The 18,189-nt window shown below is 46.6% G+C and overlaps 3 protein-coding genes across 55 annotated transcripts in view; all 3 read right to left on the bottom strand.

Annotated features, from left to right (window-relative positions):
* The window catches only part of LOC126390566 (transmembrane protein 121-like), an 8,665-nt gene extending 5,958 nt beyond the window's left edge, over positions 1 to 2,707 (bottom strand). Inside the window, exons 1-2 of the mRNA XM_050044935.1 lie at positions 1,778 to 2,707; positions 853 to 886 (exon numbers count right to left, since the gene is read on the bottom strand). Coding sequence (XP_049900892.1) covers positions 853 to 886; positions 1,778 to 2,707 — 964 coding nt within the window. The remainder of the gene's footprint in view (positions 1 to 852; positions 887 to 1,777) is intronic.
* Positions 1 to 18,189, bottom strand: part of LOC126389674 (spectrin beta chain, non-erythrocytic 1-like) — a 187,156-nt gene that overhangs the window by 128,825 nt on the left and 40,142 nt on the right. The gene's annotated exons all lie outside the window — the stretch shown is intronic.
* spast (spastin) lies at positions 9,197 to 18,134 on the bottom strand. Of its 4 annotated transcripts, none has more exons than XR_007569882.1 (18): positions 17,723 to 18,134; positions 15,856 to 15,939; positions 15,575 to 15,658; positions 14,735 to 14,809; positions 14,327 to 14,508; positions 14,079 to 14,209; positions 13,376 to 13,469; positions 12,934 to 13,008; positions 12,503 to 12,574; positions 12,292 to 12,367; positions 11,880 to 11,971; positions 11,703 to 11,782; positions 11,377 to 11,419; positions 11,197 to 11,276; positions 10,960 to 11,030; positions 10,544 to 10,760; positions 9,666 to 9,706; positions 9,357 to 9,428 (listed from the first exon to the last, which is right to left on the bottom strand). XR_007569882.1 is itself a non-coding variant. In XM_050043465.1 (17 exons), exons 1-17 carry the CDS (start codon positions 18,039 to 18,041, stop codon positions 9,303 to 9,305), a joined length of 1,725 nt encoding a protein of 574 aa, XP_049899422.1. In that variant the 5' UTR covers positions 18,042 to 18,134; the 3' UTR covers positions 9,197 to 9,302. The 4 variants fall into 4 exon arrangements, 2 of the variants coding, with proteins under 2 accessions (XP_049899422.1, XP_049899423.1); XR_007569883.1 differs by having other exon boundaries at positions 10,544 to 10,757; XM_050043465.1 differs by lacking the exon at positions 10,544 to 10,760 and having other exon boundaries at positions 9,197 to 9,428.

The following is an 18,189-nucleotide window of genomic DNA, read 5'->3' as shown; positions in this document are numbered from 1 at the left end:
CTGAACTGAACTCTGAACTGAACTGAACTCTAAACTGAACTGAACTCTGAACTGAACTGAACTCTGAACTGAACTGAACTGAACTCTAAACTGAACTGAACTCTAAACTGAACTCTGAACTGAACTGAACTCTGAACTGAACTCTGAACTGAACTGAACTCTCGCCCACTCCGTGAATGCACCTGAATTTCGTTGTATGTTTGTACAATGACAGTATAGAAATCTGAATCTGATCCTTCATTGGCAGATATTTCCAGAGACAGGCCGGACGCTTCAACTCCATGTGTGGTGTCAAATCTAGTGTCGATGTGATAAACGTTTGGACTCGTTTTATCAGACCCAGCTGAACAATTTGCGTAAAAATATCAAATCAAATCAAACTTATTTATAAAGCAGGCTTAAAAACTCCAAGAGTGACCAAAGTGCTGGACAGTAAAATAAAATAAGTAACATAACATAACATGGTATCAAAACGTGACAGAAATAACGTGACAAACCCAAAAACACGTACAAATTAACGCGTGAAAAGGAAAATGAGGCTCAGAATAGTGAGATCTGAACATAAAATCTGAAAGATAAAACAGAAACCTTCAGGACAATCAAAGGTCTCAGAGAACATGTGGGTCTGCAGCTCAGATTTAAACATGTCTGCAGAGGGAGAGCACCTCACTGAACAGGGTCGACTGCTCCAAAGCTTTGGGGCGACGACTTTGAACGCACCATCGCTCCTCCTTAGTCTGGATGGCAGGACTGCCAGGAGCAGCTGGTAGAGCTCAGAGATGTACGGGGTGCCGCACCATGTAAGGCTTTAAAAACAATTAGTAGGACTTTAAACTCAGACAGATACCTGACCAGTAACCAGTGACGGCGAGGCCAGTACAGAGGTCTGGACCACGAAGCAGGATTTGCGAGGTCACTTCAGGGTTAACTCTGGGTCTCAGTCCTATGAAGCTGGTTCTCTTTTCATTGTGATAAATCACCATGGTAACTGATACTGAACAGATAACCTGATCACAGCCCGTCGACCACCTGACCTCTGACCAATCAGATCACTGAAGACAAAAGTCTGCAGTCTGAGGTAAAATAGAGTGGTCTATATATTGTTATAGGTCAGTAGAATCATGTCATTATTCCCACTGCTTTGAAAACAAACACACAGATGGTTTACACACTAAACACATGATCTGAACAGGATTTGAACTGATGCAAAGTTTATTTGAGTGGCAGTGACAGTGTTGATATTTGACACTGTGATTCATCACTGCAGCTCAGAATAACATGAGACACCTGTGTGATGAGAACGAGGATAAAAACACATCATATTTCATGAGTCAAATAATCCACACACTGTTAATCAGCTCTCCTTATTATAAATGACACATTTGCTGCGAGGACAGCAGGACCTGTAGCTGTGCTGTCTGAAGTGTCTTCAGCAGGTGTTGTGTCAAAGTCTGTTCCCTCTTCAAAAAGTGTTTCCCTCCTGTTACAGACGGTGTATCATCTCGAGCTCAGACCAGCCAGTTCTAAAATGGTTTCGTCTTGTCGTGAATCTTTGGTCTGAACTGGTCTACAGGGGTTGGACTGTGCATCCAAACATCTGCTGTCAAACAGGTCTGTTGTGGAGGGCTGTTTGGTTCTCTTCTGCCTTCATCTTGTCCTCGTGTTTGCTGACACCTGTCACCTCCTCCTCCTCCTCCTCCTCCTCCTCCTCTTCCTCCTCCTCCTCCTCCTTCTCCTCCTCCTCCTCTGGTATGGTGGTGAAGTCCTCGATGATGACTCTGGGCAGCACCACCTGCTGAGTGTTGGATATCTCAACATCTCCCAGAGAGTTCTTGTGCATCTCGGCTCCTTGATCTGCGGGGGGAGAAGCTGGCTGATGTTTCCTGTACTGCACCAGACTGCAGCTCTTCACAACGATGGCGATCACGTTCTTCCCCATCATGATGGCCGACACTTGGGTGTCACCGTAGATCAGCAGGTTTCCCCCGCGAATCAGGAGGGTGATGATGTTGATGGTGGCCAGACTGAGGATGGGGTAGAGCATCATCTTGTGTGGAACGATGTTGATGCCCTGCAAGCTGATCTCGCTCAGGGAGACGCAGGGCAGCACCAGCAGGAGGATGTAGCAGTAGAAGAATGTCAGTCCCTCCACCCACAGGGGGAGCCCCTCCCTCTGGAGCTCCCACAGGTTGGCCTGGACATCCACCACGTCCAGCAGGTCCACCACCACCCAGAACAGACGACTCCGTATCTCCTCTCTCTTCTTATACGGCCGTAAATACTCCAGATGATCTATGGCCACCAGGGTTACGAACACAATGGGCACGCAGACAGACAGCAGCAGTGTGAGCGCCCTCCTGGACACGCCTACCTCCATCACCTCAGCATCTACGCTCACATCCTGAGACTTGTAGTTCTGATACACAAAGTAGACCTTGATCTCCAGGATGAAGATGTAGAAGAACCAGAGGATCATTGCGTAGCCTCGCCTGGCCGTGTGCACCTCCGAACTGGCCCAGACGGCGACGTATCGCAGCACGATGAGGAAACACGCGTCACCTGCCAGCACGGTGACGCACACGCCGATCCTCCTGGGCCCCGGGTTCTGCTTCACCAGGTAAGCGTCCATCAGCGCCAGGCTGGTCATGATAAGGACCACCGTCAGGAGAACGTGGGGTCTGTTAGCAGCAGGTCGTGGGGTAACCATAGCGGGTCAGTTTGTAACCAAGTGAGGTGACCAGGGAGAGAATAAACACCTCAGAGCTGCAGTTCCTCCAATGGCCACTAGATGCTGCTCCGAGAAGACTCAGCAGATTCTGTCTGAGAAGAGTTTAAGGTTCAGTGTGTGTGATTCAGGGCGATATAGTGTCAGACATGCAATATAACCAGTATGTTTTCATTCATGTGAAACCCAGCTAACACAGAACGTTGTCATAACATTCCCAAAACATTCAAATAACAACGTGAGGTAAAGATCCCCTGAGGTTCCTGCTGGCAAGCCTTTTAGGTAACCCTCTCACAACGTTCTGGCTACGATAAATAACGTTAGTTCCACGTCAGGAAAACTTGCTGTTTGCTGTCATCTAGGGAACATTATGCAGGAATGTTCAAGTAACCATCTGGAACATTTGACTAACCCTTCCAGATGTTTTGGGAACATCACAATAACATTAGTTTTACATAAGGAAACTGTCTGCTGTTTTAACGTCTATGCAAGAACATTCAAAAAACGTTCCCAGACTGCCCCCAAAAAACGTTTCTACAAGCTTTTGGGAACCAAATTTTGCTCGCTGGGAATCAGCTGAAAATCAGAATGGTTGTGTTCTCGTTCCCTCAGAATGACATGTTTATATCTACACAGGGAGCAGGTCCTCGTCTACAGAGATCACCATGTGGCACCGCCATGTTTCTACAGTAGCCCAGAACAGACAAACCAAACACTGACTCTATGTGGGGACATTTGCATTTTGTGTCTGTCGCTGTGGTTAGAAAACTCCTCTGTGACGAGTGGCGTCAGAAAAACACTGTTTTTTTTTACTTTATTTTTCCTGGTGTAAATCAGCTCGTCTGTTTGTCTCTGAGAGGAAGAGACCTGCTGAACAATGAACACTGAGGAATTCTAACCAGGAGAAGTTTCATCTGATTGTAATCTGTAATCCTCACTGAGAGACGACAATGAATCTGACACACTGGACCTTTAATGTCACCGTTGGTTTGAGCTGATTATTGCTCCGTTGAATTGATACGTCTTCTTTATAGCAGCGATTCAAGAGTCCCTTCATCAGTCTGTCTTTGTGCTCCTGGTGTGAATCAGTGTTTCAGAGATTCTGAGGTGAATTTGTTTGATTGACAGCGGCCTCAGCTGTGTTAGCTCCTCCTCACAGCTCCTATTGTGACTGTCAGACTTCAGACTCTGCATCTGTTGTTCTACAATCAGTTTTCACACTGGACGATAAACATGCTCTGCATCACTGGTTTTGGACGTGATCGTTAATCCCTCCTCCTGGATTCAGTGTTCTTCTCTCTTGAGGTTAGTAACCGTCCAAACTCAGGTGAAACGAAACATATCTTCGCACTCTCCATTCAAACACCAGTGTGATCAGAGCCTCAGAGATCTTCACATCGTTTCGAGCTCTGGAAATCCTGATTCAGCTGATCCCCCTGTGGCTTCAGTCAGGACGCAGTTTGGTGTTTGCCTTAAAAACCGACCCTGTGAATCTCCTGTGACCTCCAACACAAGGAGACTTGAACCAGATGAGGAAACGTGCTGATCGTCTTGGAGCTGGTGTGCAACTAAAGTTTCTCAGAATATTTCTCTTAAAAAGCGTCTTCCTTCCTTTCACAGATATCAACAAAAATCCAGACGATGAAACTGATGAAGAGTCGGTGAGTTCAGCATCGACTCCGTTGCTGAGAAGTGAGTCCACATGTGGTTCATCATTTCCTCTTCGTTCCATTTACAGCTGCAGGCTGTGATTTCATGAACCACATCCCCTCCTCCTCCTCCTCCTCCTCCTCTTCCTCCTCTTCTTCCTCTCCTCCTCTCTGTGCTGGTGGTTCGTATTCACAGAGAGGAACTCAACTCTCCTTCTTTCATCCAAGAGTTCCAGTATTTTTTTCCTCAGCCTCAGCAGTGTGACCTTGTTTCTGTATCCACACACACACACACACACACACACACACACACACACACACACACACACACACAGGCATAATGGTTATATCATTTACAACAGCATGAACCAAATCTTTAAAGCAGCTCTAATGCTTATTTTAATAACCTCACTGTACGAGAGGATGTTCAGCTCCTCTCAGCTTTATACGGTGTCAGCTCATTGGTACGGTGGCCCTGAGGGTCAAAACACAACAACATTTCAGATGCTGATATAAAATAACGTTATGATGCTGCGCGTTACAGTCTGCTGTAACGTTATGATGCTGCGCGTGTTACAGTCTGCCGTAACGTTATGATGCTGCGCGTGTTACAGTCGGCCGTAACGTTATGATGCTGCGCGTGTTACAGTCGGCCGTAACGCTATGATGCTGCGTGTGTTACAGTCGGCCGTAACGCTATGATGCTGCGCGTGTTACAGTCGGCCGTAACGCTATGATGCTGCGTGTGTTACAGTCTGCCGTAACGCTATGATGCTGCGTGTGTTGCAGTCTGCCGTAACGTTATGATGCTGCGTGTGTTGCAGTCTGCCGTAACGCTATGATGCTGCGTGTGTTACAGTCTGCCGTAACGTTTTGACGTTTTTCTCTAAACCCAACCACCTGCTTCTTTTGTTGATGCCTGGTGTTGTTTGTGGCATCCTGGAACGTCCACAGCCGTCTGTGTCTCACACTGTAACATACTTTCTTGTTATAACAGGAACTTTTTATATTTTTACCTGATACTATTTTTTTTCTGCTGGTGTGGCATCAATATGTGGCCGTACTTACTTACACTAGATGACACAAAAATGTGGTCGCGTGGGAGGAGAGGTAGAGACACAACAACAAAACAACATGGTCATTCCTTATGTCACAGGAGTATCTAAAGAAACTCAGGAGGATCTTCAACAAACACCACATCCCTGTGCACATTAAACCCAGTAACACACTGAGACAGAAACGTGTCCACGCTGAGGACAAAACACCCAGACAGGAGCAGAGTAATGTAGTGTGAGCAGCTCAGTGCAGCCAGGAGTGCACAGATTTATACACTGGTGAAACTAAACAACCGCTCCACAAACACACGGCACAGCACAGGAGAGCCAGCTCGCAGGTCAACACTCAGCATCTACAGGAGAAGGGACACTCCTTTGAGGACAGCAATGTGCACATCTTGGACAGAGAAGAAAGATGGTTTGAAAGAGGCGTAAAAGAAGCCGTCTACGTCAAGCTGGAGCGACCATCGTTAACCAGAGGAGGTGGCTTACGACACCACTTACCATCCACCTACACTGCAGTCCTGAGGTCCCTCCCCAAGTGACATCACACCCATTCACACCTGGACCCACCTGACCCTAACAACTCACATGTGACCTTAACGACTCTGTCAGGGTTCACACAGAGTTTAAAGCCATTAATTCATTTTTCAATCATGAGAACATTGATCTGAAACTGTCAACAGTCTGGACTCAGATGCTTGACTGCTTACCAGAGGAACAGTGAGGAGCTGCGTCGGCCTGAGCTGATCAGGTGATCGATCACTCATCAATACAGACTGTGAAGTGTCTTGTTTTAGAGCAGCAGCAGGGAAGTGCATGCTCTGATCTTAATGACCCAACTTTTATCTGGGCTAAGCTTTTTATGGGAAGAGCACATTAAAAAGTTATGAGAGGATGCTCTGGAAATACATAAGGATGAATCAAATTAGCCCCATTACTGGGTGCACTGGCTCCCCTCAGTGCTGCGTTCAAGAACACATCAGATGTTCTTTGAAGCCGAAGCCTTTTGTGAGACTTCGCTGCTCTCCTTTCCCTCTTGGCGTCTGTCGCTGCCTGGGGAGGACCAGCGGTGACGCGGGGGGAAACCTGGATCCAGATCTGAGCAGCTGATTTGTGCTTCAACAGGTCAACGCTGAACCAACTGGTGTCTTGGCACGCTGCTCTGCAGTATGTGTTTGACATAAAAAAGCATCTTTAAATATCATTCCTGGAGCTTCACTGGTCCTGATGATGGCACTAAAGCAAACTAAAATTAAGGTCCATCCTCTTGGGAGCAGAAATAGCATCACTGAATTTCAGGTAAATCATTCAGCTCGTTTGGCCTCTGTGAGTGAGTGAGATTGTTTTACTCAGGCTCCGACGGGCCATCAGGTGATGCTGCAAAACCAGACGGGCTGACGCACCTTCTTAGCCACCAGACCTCCACCAGAAATGTTGGATAAAAATTTGAGGGGAAAAACAGAAAAACCTGTCGGCAGCAGCCCGCATAATGTTAGAGCAGTCCATCTCAGTAATGGTTAAATCAGTGATACTCAACTTACGGCCCGTGGGCCAAGTCTGGCCCTCTGCAGGGTGCCGGGTGGCCCCCAAAACATTTCCTAATTCACACTGGGATTTTTTTAATACTTTGAATATACACTAAGGTGCCATAAGACTGCCACGTGGCAACCGCCCTGACACCCGCCTACCCGCAGGAGCGTTCCCCAAAAAAGCCAAGTGTTCTTAAAAGCAGCTGCTGCCACTACGGTCCAGGGCTGTGATGACGGGCAGGTGCTTCAGTGAACGTCTGAGTAGACTGGCGACATAAGCAACAGCAAACTGTAACAAGACAATGGAAAACCAGAGATTTCAGCTGTGGGCGGCTGTGGCTCAGGTGGAGCAGGTTCGATCCCAGGCTCCTCCAGTCCGCATGTCAAAATATCCTTGAACAGGACACTGAACCCCAAAGTGCTCCTGATGGCTGTTCATCAGAGTGTGTGTGTGTGTGTGTGTGTGTGTGTGTGTCTGTGTGCTTTAACCTGCAGGTGGCACCTTGTACGGTAGCCTCGGCCACCTGTGTGTGAATGTGTGTGTGACTGTGTGAATGTGACTCGTTGTGTGGCAGCACTTTGGTTTCAGGATCAGCAGATGGATTTGTTTTTGGTTCAGCTGTTGTTAAAATCACAGACGTTTGATTCATTCACACCACAAACAAACCGCACCAGAGTCTGTTTGGAGGCGGAGCCAGACCCACCTTTTCGAGTGGTCTCGGTCTGGTTGATTGGTCCGCACCAGGGTTGGACTGACAGCTTTCAGCCCAAACGAACTGTACTAACAAACAGACGAACGCTGAACGCTCCTTCAGATGTTAATGTCACGTATTGATATGTCTGACCTGATTCTTTTTCTCTGTGGAGCTGATGCAGGTCTACCTGAGAACCTCCCTCACGTGGTCATGTGACCTCTAGCATCTGATAAATGCCCCACCAGGCAGCACTGCGCTCACCTCCATTTTGCCTTCTCCGTTCTTTTCTTTTGTTAGATTCATTTGACAGTAAACTTTATTTGAATCAGCAAACTTTGTTGACTCCTCTGTGTTGCTCCCTCGAGCCGGGGCGTAACTGTTAAACTGTATCCTGGAGCCTGCTTCCTGTCATGTGACCAGATCAGACATACAGAGAGTCTCCTGGGTTTCACATTAAAGGTGTTCGAACTCTAACAGCTGGGTTGTTGCAGTAAACAACAACAGGCATAACTAAAGCAGATAAATATACACTGTGACACTGAATAAGTCAAATGAAGAAAAAATTGAGTCTTCATCACATTTAAAATCACTTAAAAATGAACTGTAATTAACTCAAAGTGTTACTCCCTGATCGGCGCGGTACATTAAACATTAGCATGCTATTAACATCAGGTCAGATCAGCAGCTGTGTCTCACTGAGGCTTCAGGGCAAGAGGCTCACAGCTGCCTCAAGCAAATTGCTCCTGACGCAAGAAGTCCACGTTCCTTCGCTTCACTTCAAAGCCAGCGAGACGGAGAGGAGGTGCTCATTAGCATAGATTAGCATATACCTACAGACACACTTTCCAGCAGCCGGTGGTTTAAACTCTCCACAGTCGGAGGGGAGACGGCTTCTTCCACCTCATCCTTCACTTTCTCGTGTGGCAAGTAAACTTCAGTGCTGCTGCCACGTCCTGTCATCATAATAAACATTAACGATGACTCTTAGCCTCTCTGATGTCCTTTATTGTACAGTTACCTAAACTATTCCCCACAAACATGCAGTCAACACTGTCTCCTCAGTATGTCCTACCAGCGTCTCCATCGCACTCGACTTCATCCCCGACTGATCCACTTTGTGTCACCAGAAAAATATAACACCCGAAGGTTGCTGTGTGTTGTCATGTCATTATATGCTACATTTTAGTGCTCAGCTCCCTCTTCACCACGACGGTCCCGTGCCGTGCCCGCATCACTGCAGACACTGCATCAAACCACCGATCCATCTCACTGTGAACAAGACCCCGAGACACTTGAACTACCTCGTTTGAGGCAGTCCACCATTTTCTGGAGAACCATGGCCTCAGATTTGGAGGTGCTGACTCTCATCCCGACCGCTTCACACTCGGCTGCAGTCCGTCCCAGGTCATACAGAATAAAATAAAAAACAGACAATTCAAATGATGAAATCTTTCAGGCAGTTTTCATCCTCATTGCGTCTTTAAACATTTCACTGAGTTAAAAGAAGAATTTCTTCAACATCCAGGTAAGAAACACAATATACAAGAGGAGGTTTCTTTATTTTGTAGAAACATTCGTGCAAAACTACATAAATCGTACACTGTTGATTAAAAACAAGGTTTATCAGAAGTCTGTTTGTGTAGAGTTCAAACAGCTGCAGTGTCTCCGTAGTCTCTGTTCCAGCGGACGTAAAGCTCCAGAGTCTGAGCACCGACACTTCTCTTAATCTTCTTCAGAGATTCAACAAAGTCTCTGAAACAAATGTTTCGGATCTGTGAAGAAAACAGAAGAATTAACGAAAATATTCACTCAAGTGTCGTATGTTTGTGTTCGCACTGAGGAAGTCCGTTACCAAAATAAGAGCATCAGCGCTGAAACATTTAAAATCTGTACGGCAACATCTTGATGTTGAAGACCGAAACAACTTGAGAGGACTCCGAGACTTTGAGGAGTCAGTTCAATTAATAATTAATCAGTGATTGGTCGATCACATAATTACATCATCTCACCTCGCTGGCGTCCATGTTCCTCACTTGTTCTGGACACAACTCTGTAGAAACAGACAAACACACTTTATCTTGAACGAGCAAACACATCAGAACAGCAACATTCTCAGTTCTTAAAACAGCAAATATGAAAGGGTTAAGTTTCATACTTTATAAAACCTTTTTAAGACGACTTGAACGTGTAGAGACTGATGACACTGTACGCTGATGATGTGTCATTATATGTTTGTAGCCCAGATGTCGGCCTCTCTTTCCTTTCAGGTCTCTTTGACATATTTGGTGCATTTTCAGTCAATAAGCTACAAATATATGAAACAAAAGATATAACCATTGCAACGAGCGCTGACTGGACTCTCCCTCCAGGATTTTGCAATCGCAACCATTAACACAAATTCAGCCAATCCAATAAACTCTACCAACTTTGTACCTGGCGACAATCAGGTGTAGCTGGTCCTGCAAATACCTTCTTTGCTTAAATTATTGTTAGGTCAAGGTGAGGTCACTCTATAAACCTGTGACCTCACCTGCACATTTCCTTATCTTCCTCTCTACCAAGAGAGATGTCAAAAGTCACTGATTGCTCATAATCATAAGCTCCAAATCTCAGACAGCATCACGACTACTTTTTCACTTGCCCCCAAAAATTCTTTGCAAAAAAGCACCTATAAACATCACAACATGCACAATTGTTTTTTAGAAAAGCTGCAGTGAAATCAGGGATTTCAGGCCGCAACAGTTCTCTTCTGCGGTGATGTGGGCACTGTGTCGGACCGTCGTGGTTCAGAGGGAGCTGAGCCAGAAGGCGAAGGTTTTGATTTTGATGAGTTTCCTCTGTAGGGTGTCTGGGCTCAGCCTTAGAGATAGGGGGAGGAGTCAGACACCTGGAGGGAGCTCGGAGTAGAGCCGCTGCTCCTTCATGTTGAGGTGGTTCAACATCTGATCAGGATCCTCCTGGTCCAGCTGGTAGGAGGCCCCGGGGCAGACCCAGAACACACTGGAGGGATTATAGATCTCATCTGGGAACACCTCGGGGTCCTCCAGGAGGAGCTGGAGAGCGTTGCCGGGGAGAGGGACGTCTGGAGGACTGTACTCGGCCTTCTGCCCCCGAGACCCAGCCCCGGATAAGAGGAGGATGAAAATGGATGAAGGGATGAATAATCCCAAACACTGCCAATAGACTGACGGGTAATAACCTATCAGGACCAACTGAGTGCCTCATTTCGTTCACCTTGCTCAACTGAATCCTTTTCAGGTCAGATATTTTTACACAAACACTGATTCAAAAACTGTATCTCACCTCTGATTGGTCCCAGGGAGGCGTCTTTAGCCAGTGAGGTGAGGTCACTGCCAGAGTAACCCTCCGTCATCCTGAACAATCAGAAACAGAGACAAAGATAAAGTTCAGGTGTTTTTAATGTGTCGCCGCCCTCTGCAGCATCCCTGTGTGATGGCACAGGTACAGTACACATCCACAGAAGATCAACATCATCTGTGACGTAACGACGTGTTTGATGACGAGGTGTAGAGGGCGCACCTGCTCAGCTGGCGCAGCTCTCTGTGTGTCAGCGGGTTGCTGTGTTTCTCCAACAGGTTCTTCAGCAGCTTGAAGCGCGTCTGACAACGACAGCAGCGTCACGTCAGTCAGACAAGCCTGCACAGATTTCATATTTCTATATATTATAATAATATTATATTATTATAGGGATGAACTCACCTCCTCAACTGGCAGAGCGACGTACACGCGCTTAGCAAAACGCCTGCAAACACAAAATGAAAGATGAGTTTGGCTGCTGATGTACAAAATGTAGCTGAACTTCAGATTCAGTGACGGTGAAGATATTTTAATCAGTCTGAACTTCAAACAGCCGCTCTTCATCTCCTCTGGACTACATGCTGAGGTTCAGTCTCACAAAACGATCACAGCGTCCGTCCACACCTGAACAGTCCTTAAAATGCTTGATAAAAGTGGAAACATCTTTAGCTCGATGACAGCTGGACAACTCCACTTGCTGATCAGGATCACGTGACACTGAATCTGACCTGAGAACGGCCTCGTCCAGCTCCTGAGGCCTGTTGGTGGCTCCCATCACCAAAACCCGGTCATCACCTCCTGACTGGACCTGAACAAGAGTTCATACATCAGTGTTTGTTAGTGTCACACCAAGAAGAGGCGCAACGTCAGCTGGGCAAATAAATATATTTCTATGTGTACGTCACCCCGTCAAACTCAATGAGGAATTCAGTCTTGAGGCGTCGGCTGGCGTCGTGCTCGCCCTCCCTCCGTTCACACAGCAAACTGTCCACTTCATCTGGACACACAAGCATCACGACTGTCATACATCATCATTAATCACCAGGACGGAAGTCAGAGACGTTAATGAGATCCACCGGCTGCCGCTGAGGTTTGTGGGTATTTAGACACGTCGTGAAAAAATATTTTACTTCAGTTGATCATCTGAATAAAACGTGTTCACCTGAATACTGTCACACCTGCTGCCATCAACTTCACACACACACACACACACACACACACACACACACACACCCCACTCATGTGCGACCCCCTGCAGTGACTGTACGGCCACCAGGAGCAGGAGCGGCCCACCCACTGATGAAGAGGATGAGTTACCGATGAAGATGATGGAGGGCTGCAGCTCTCGGGCCACAGAGAACAGAGCTCGAACCAGCTTCTCACCTTCACCCACCTGCAGACAGACAGACAGACGTCACTGCAGCGTGTCCTTCGTCTCAGCGCTCAGTGATGTCATCGTAAGTTTGGTTAACACGTTTCTCAGAGCGGCGGTACGAAGTGAACTGTTTCTAGATTCACAGCTACTTACGTATTTGGAGGTTAAACTGGCGGCGCTGATGTTGAAGAAGGTGGCGTTGGATTCAGCTGCCACAGCTTTCGCCTGGAGGAGATAAAAGCATCGCACAGATACAGGAAACATCCTATCCAATCCTGAGTGTGTGGCGTCATATGTGTGAATGTTACGATGTGTATTTCCTGGTTCAGACGCTGGTCTTGATGCTACGTATTCATGTTGGACGGATTTTTAAAAAAAATAGAATGATTACTACTTGTGAATGTTGAAAATATTAGTGCGATAAAATGTAATTTGATTTAATGATTTTATTTGTTATATGTAAGAATTTATCAGACTAAATTATTAATTTATCATCGACAGGAACAAACAAAGTAAAAACAGCCCTGAAATCAAACCCAGGTCATCAGTGACCTCTGCTGCTTCTTCTGGTTTCTCAGACTCACCAGCATCGTCTTGCCGTTACCGGGCGGACCGAACAGAAGGAGACCTCTGGCTGGAGTCCGCAGTCCTGTAAACAGCTAGAGAAGAAGAAAATCTGCTGACAGACGTTTAAATCTAAAATCTGGATTTTTTATTGCTGCATGTTTTTTCATTGTTTGATCTGAAGACGCCAAAACACTTCCTCTAAACTTCAGTAAACCAACTGTTCAGTTTCTTCGTTCTAAAACACTGAACCTTCAATTTGGAAGAATGTAAAACAAAAATAAATAAATAACAAAATCAAAAAGTCTTTAAATTAAAAAACTCAGTAAAATGAAAACAGTTGGTTAAAACAACAATAATAAAACGGAAAAAGGTAAAAGGGGTCAAAGGTAAAATAAATCAAATCAATAAAATTTAAAAGCCAGTAAATCTTCATTTCACTGTCGACTGACTTGAACTCACCTCGGGTCTCAGCGCCGGCAGGATGACGATCTCCTGCAGCGCCTGCTTCGCCAAATCCTGACCGGCAACGTCCTCGAACCTGACGGATGAACCGCTGAAACAGAAACCATCAACACAACCAGTAAAACAACACAAATACGTGTCAATACCAGTTAACCAATGACAGCATCACGTCACTGACGCTGACACAGAGTCACAAAGATCCGATGCTTCTCTCTCTGGACTCTCGGAAACTGTGACGAACTTTTTTAACCTTTTTCCCACAGACACGTTCACCAGTACATCAGGAGAAAGCAGCGTTGTCCACATTCAACCACAAAGATGTTCCTATTCTGCAGATTCAGTCTCGAGCACGCCACGCCCACACAGCCAGAAACTGTTTGCTTCCTGTTCACCTGATTCTCTTCACCTGGAGCTTAGCTGTAAGCACTTCCTGTATTAAAGCTCCACCCTGTGTTCAGCGTCAGAACTGCAGACCTAGAACTAAGAACAGGGTCCAAGAAGAAGCTCTGTGCTGAGTTTTGGTGTCTGACAAAGATCTGTTAGTCTGACTGGACTTCCTGGGTCAGATTTCATGTCTCACCTGTACCTGAAGATCAGTCAGGTTTCAATCAGACCGCCGTCCCTCGGCCTCGACGAGCTCCTAAAACATTTCAGACGGTTTCATAGCGAGTAAAAAGCTCCGTGTAGTTCGTTCTCTCACCTGTCAACGATCTCGTTCAGGATGAGGTTGGCGAGTTTCTCGTCTACATTTTTCAGGTTCTTTGTGTGTTTCTTCTTCAGCGGCGTCGACGTTGGGGAGCTGACTTTAACGGTGCGGCGACTGTTTCTACCCTGCAGGACCAACACAGGAAGTGTTTGTGTTAATGAGCGTGCGACACCACAGCCCTCAGTGCACGTGACCTGCAGCGATGGAGGGTGACCTGGAGTTCATCTTCAAAGTAAACACACCTTACTGTTCCTGTTAGTGTGGGCAGGGCGGCGCTGTGAGCTGAGGTTTGATGAGCGATGGAGGCCTGCCGAGGAGGAGGAGGAGGAGGAGGAGGAGGAGGAGGAGGAGGAGGAGGTGGTCTTTAGTCGGCTGGATGCTGCTGGATTAACAGTCTCTCTCTTCCTCGGGACAGCGCCACCTGCTGACCACACACACACACACACATACACACACACACCCACACACACACACACACACACACACACAGCAGTGTGGACATTTTCACCAACCTGACCTAATGAAGCACCTTTTTTTTTCCTCCTCCGGAACATGAACATGTTCAACATGTAAAATATCTTTAACAAGTTTCCATGTGACTATGGACGTGCGGTTTGTTGTCGCCTCCTCTAAAGCCTGACAGGACGTACCTGAGCGCAGGTGGGTGTGGTTAGTGCTGTCAGTGTTAATGTCCGTCTGAGCTCTGGACCTGGAGAGCACCGTGGCTAAAACAACAGGAACAAAGGAAAACTGTTCACAGAGTGAAAGAGGAAGAGAAGAAAAGAAAGGATGCAGGTCGAAAATATACCACATAGAGATGCAAAACATGTACTAGGGATGCACTGATCAGATATCTGGATTGAATATCAACCCCGATATCATCAAAATAGATGGATTGGGTATCAGAAAATGCAACCTATACCTGAGGCGATCCTTTCCCTTTAAATCTACTGTGACGTGAGCTACGTCACACGTCATGGAGCGAAGGAGAGAATCTGCTGTGTGGAGGTATTTCACACTATTTCACCTGCTGTTGCACAAGTGTTTATTTCCGATAAAAATAAATAGTTCATCATTGAATTAATCTGTTTCATCTTGATTCATTTTATTTTAGGAAAGAACTGTGTCATCATCAATGCCTGATGCCTCTAGTCTACCTGTTCTACATGTAAAGGTATATAGCTTTTAGCTCAACCATGGTATTGCATCGGTATCAGGTATCGGCTGATACTCAAAGCCACAGCATTGGGATCAAAACTGAAAAAGTTGGATCAGTGCAACGCTAACACCTACATAGTGATACAAAATCAAAAACAAAGTGACGCAAAACCACCACAAAGAGACAAAGAGACATAAAACAACCACAAAGTGACACAAACAGAACAGACGCTCTGTCTCTGAGACACCTCCGTTGGACACTGAAACCTGGGTAGAGCTGTGACTGAGCCTGAAGCAGTCCGGTGGACTTTGACCATCAGTGTGAATCTTACCTAAAGACTGCAGTCGGTCTTTCGCCATGATCAGGTTGGTGGTCATTTTGTTCTGCAGCCGTCTGTCTCGCTCATATTTCTCTCCTGGAAAAGAGACAAACAAAATCACATGTAGATACTCAGAGCAGCTGAGATTCAACCTCTCAAAGAAAATCAGCAACAAAATGAAATAAATCAGGATGAAACAAACTGAGACTCCAGTTACAGCTGTTTACAGTTTTATAAAGTGTAGACGTGTCCTCCCTCCCTCCTGCTGGTCACGGAAGGAACTGTGGACTCACCGCTTCCTGAGATCTGGATGGCGATGCCTTTCTCCAGCTCGCTGATCCCTTGCTGGTACCAGCCCACCGCCTGCTGCTTGTCACCTGACAACACATCAGCCAATGACAACAAGCCGCACACTCTGACATCACTCACAGAGGAGCAGTTTGATTCTAGTTCAACACCACAAAGTAAAAGTTCGCAGTTAAAGTACGAGGATCAGTGACGCAGCAGCGCACGGACTGAACTGTTTCCTACAGCAGAGCAGCAAAGAGAAATATGTGAGGCTTTGGTATTCTTCAACTGGAACTCAGTTTTTCAATAAATGTCTGATGAGTCAACAGTTAATGAAACATGTCCAGTACTGACAGAGAGCGCTGCAGCAGTGAAACAGGAAGTGATGTAACCACTCTGTCCATGCCATCAGTGTCCATCCACTGACTGTTTCTGTCTCTTGACAGGCTCAGATTGTGATTCTGAGTGTCTGACAGCATTATGAAAGGATCCCTACAGAGATAGAGCTTTGTGTTTAACCAGAAACAGCCCCAAAATCACTGTCACCAAACCCACCAGACTCCATTTAAACAATCATGTTTTCACATCTAACTGGGTGAATTAAGGGTTAATTTCAACAAAACCAGAGTTGGTGATTGTTGGAGCAGTGGAAAGACAAACCAAGAAGGTTTCTGTGAGTTTTAGTTTGTTTCTGTCGACTTTGAAGTGTGTTTAACGATGATAAATTCAATGAAAGCCTGTCTCTGTCCGACACACACAGTCCATCTGACACATACAGTCCATCAGACACACACAGTCCATCTGACACATACAGTCCATCTGACACACACAGTCCATCAGACACATACAGTCCATCTGACACATACAGTCCATCTGACACACACAGTCCATCTGACACACACAGTCCATCTGGCTCTTTTGATAATAAAGGTTGCCACCCCCTGATTTAGGCGTACAACAATAAATGAAAAATGTTTTTTTTAAAAACAACCAGATACTCATTTCCAGATGATCACGTTCTGTCAGAGCCACAGGACGTCACTGGAGAGGAGCTGAAGGAGCCGACCCCTGACCTGGATGATGCAGCTAAAATCCTGACATGTTTAGACTGTTGATGGCGAAACTAATGTGGCTCCATCTTGTGCAGTACGACAGTCTGACGCCCTGAGGTTTGGACTCACCTCAGACTCTGGGACTGTGGACAGCTGTTAGTCATAGTTATTTAGAGATCAAGAAATAATGAGAATAATTAATAGCTGTCTGCTCTCCTCTGCTGACAGGCTTCAGCTCATCAATAATCAATCAGTGATAACACAGTGTGTGTGTGTGTGTGTGTGTGTGTGTGTGTGTGTGTGTGTGTGTGTGTGTGCAATATTTCTTCACCGTGTGAAATAATTTCTTGTATTCTGCTTTAATGTCCTGTTTCATTGTGTTTACTTTTGTCTATAATCTGTAATGTGTGTCTTCTGATACAGCAGTGACAATAAGGCACTGATTGGTTGATTGATTGATTGATTGATTGATTGACTGATTGATTGATTGACTGACTGCGACCAGTCCCAATAAAGTCACCTGATCTAAAAACCGCTGTTGCTGTGCTACAAAGCTTGTCTCTCTGAGACCAGACTCCATACAGAAATCACCTGGTTTAATTTAGCTCTATGCAAACACACACAGCTGCCATAAAGAGCCCTGAATGTACCGATACACACCCTTTACGGTGAGTGTTTGCACTCAGGTGCATCACACACATCCAGCAGCGAGTATTTATTGACTTCGAAAGCCCTCAGACATTTCCACCATTCAGCGGAACGACGGTTAAAACGGTTGATTTTCTAACGGAGTTCGGTGTTTTAAATGAGCGTCGGGTACCTTGCTCATCCTCATCGATCCTCAGCGCCGCAGAGATGAACTCGAAGGCCCGCCCGTGGTGGCTTCTGACCCGCTGGCCTCGCTCCGGGCTCCCGCTGCCGCCGGGCTGCTCCGCGGCTCTGACAGCGGCCACGGTGCGGCTCCACAGCCCGCAGAGGAGCGACCGGAGCAGGGACAGCGCGGCCAACAGCGGGGAGGACACGGACCACAGCGTGCCCAGCTTTCCGGTACCGGTAACGGCGGCACCGTCACCGGCGGCGGCTCTGTCCGCCGGCCCCGCGGAGCTGCCGGTCCACTGCCTGCTTCCCCCGGGACTCATTCACGGCCATATCACAGCATCCCGGTCCGGTTCAGCCAGAGAGCCGCTGCTCACCGTTCAGATAAACGGCTGCTGCTGCTTTGTGTTTAGGGACTGTTCGGTACTTGTCAGGCGGGAGAGAGGGGGGGGGGGGGGGGGGGGCAGGAGA

Source organism: Epinephelus moara, chromosome 5 (assembly GCF_006386435.1).
Source record: "Epinephelus moara isolate mb chromosome 5, YSFRI_EMoa_1.0, whole genome shotgun sequence".
NCBI lineage: Eukaryota > Metazoa > Chordata > Actinopteri > Perciformes > Serranidae > Epinephelus > Epinephelus moara.
The sequence above is the reverse complement of the archived record's forward strand: the minus strand, read 5'-3'. Positions and strand labels throughout refer to the sequence as shown.

Excerpts from the sequence above, each read along its gene's own strand:
- spast (XM_050043465.1), bottom strand. The coding sequence starts at position 18,041 with ATGAGTCCCGGGGGAAGCAGGCAGTGGACCGGCAGCTCCGCGGGGCCG. Across the intron at positions 14,210-14,326 it reads ACACTAACAGGAACAGTAAG|GGTAGAAACAGTCGCCGCAC; the intron begins GTGTGTTTACTT and ends TTGGTCCTGCAG. Across the intron at positions 9,707-10,959 it reads CTCCCTGGGACCAATCAGAG|AGTTGTGTCCAGAACAAGTG; the intron begins GTGAGATACAGT and ends CTGTTTCTACAG.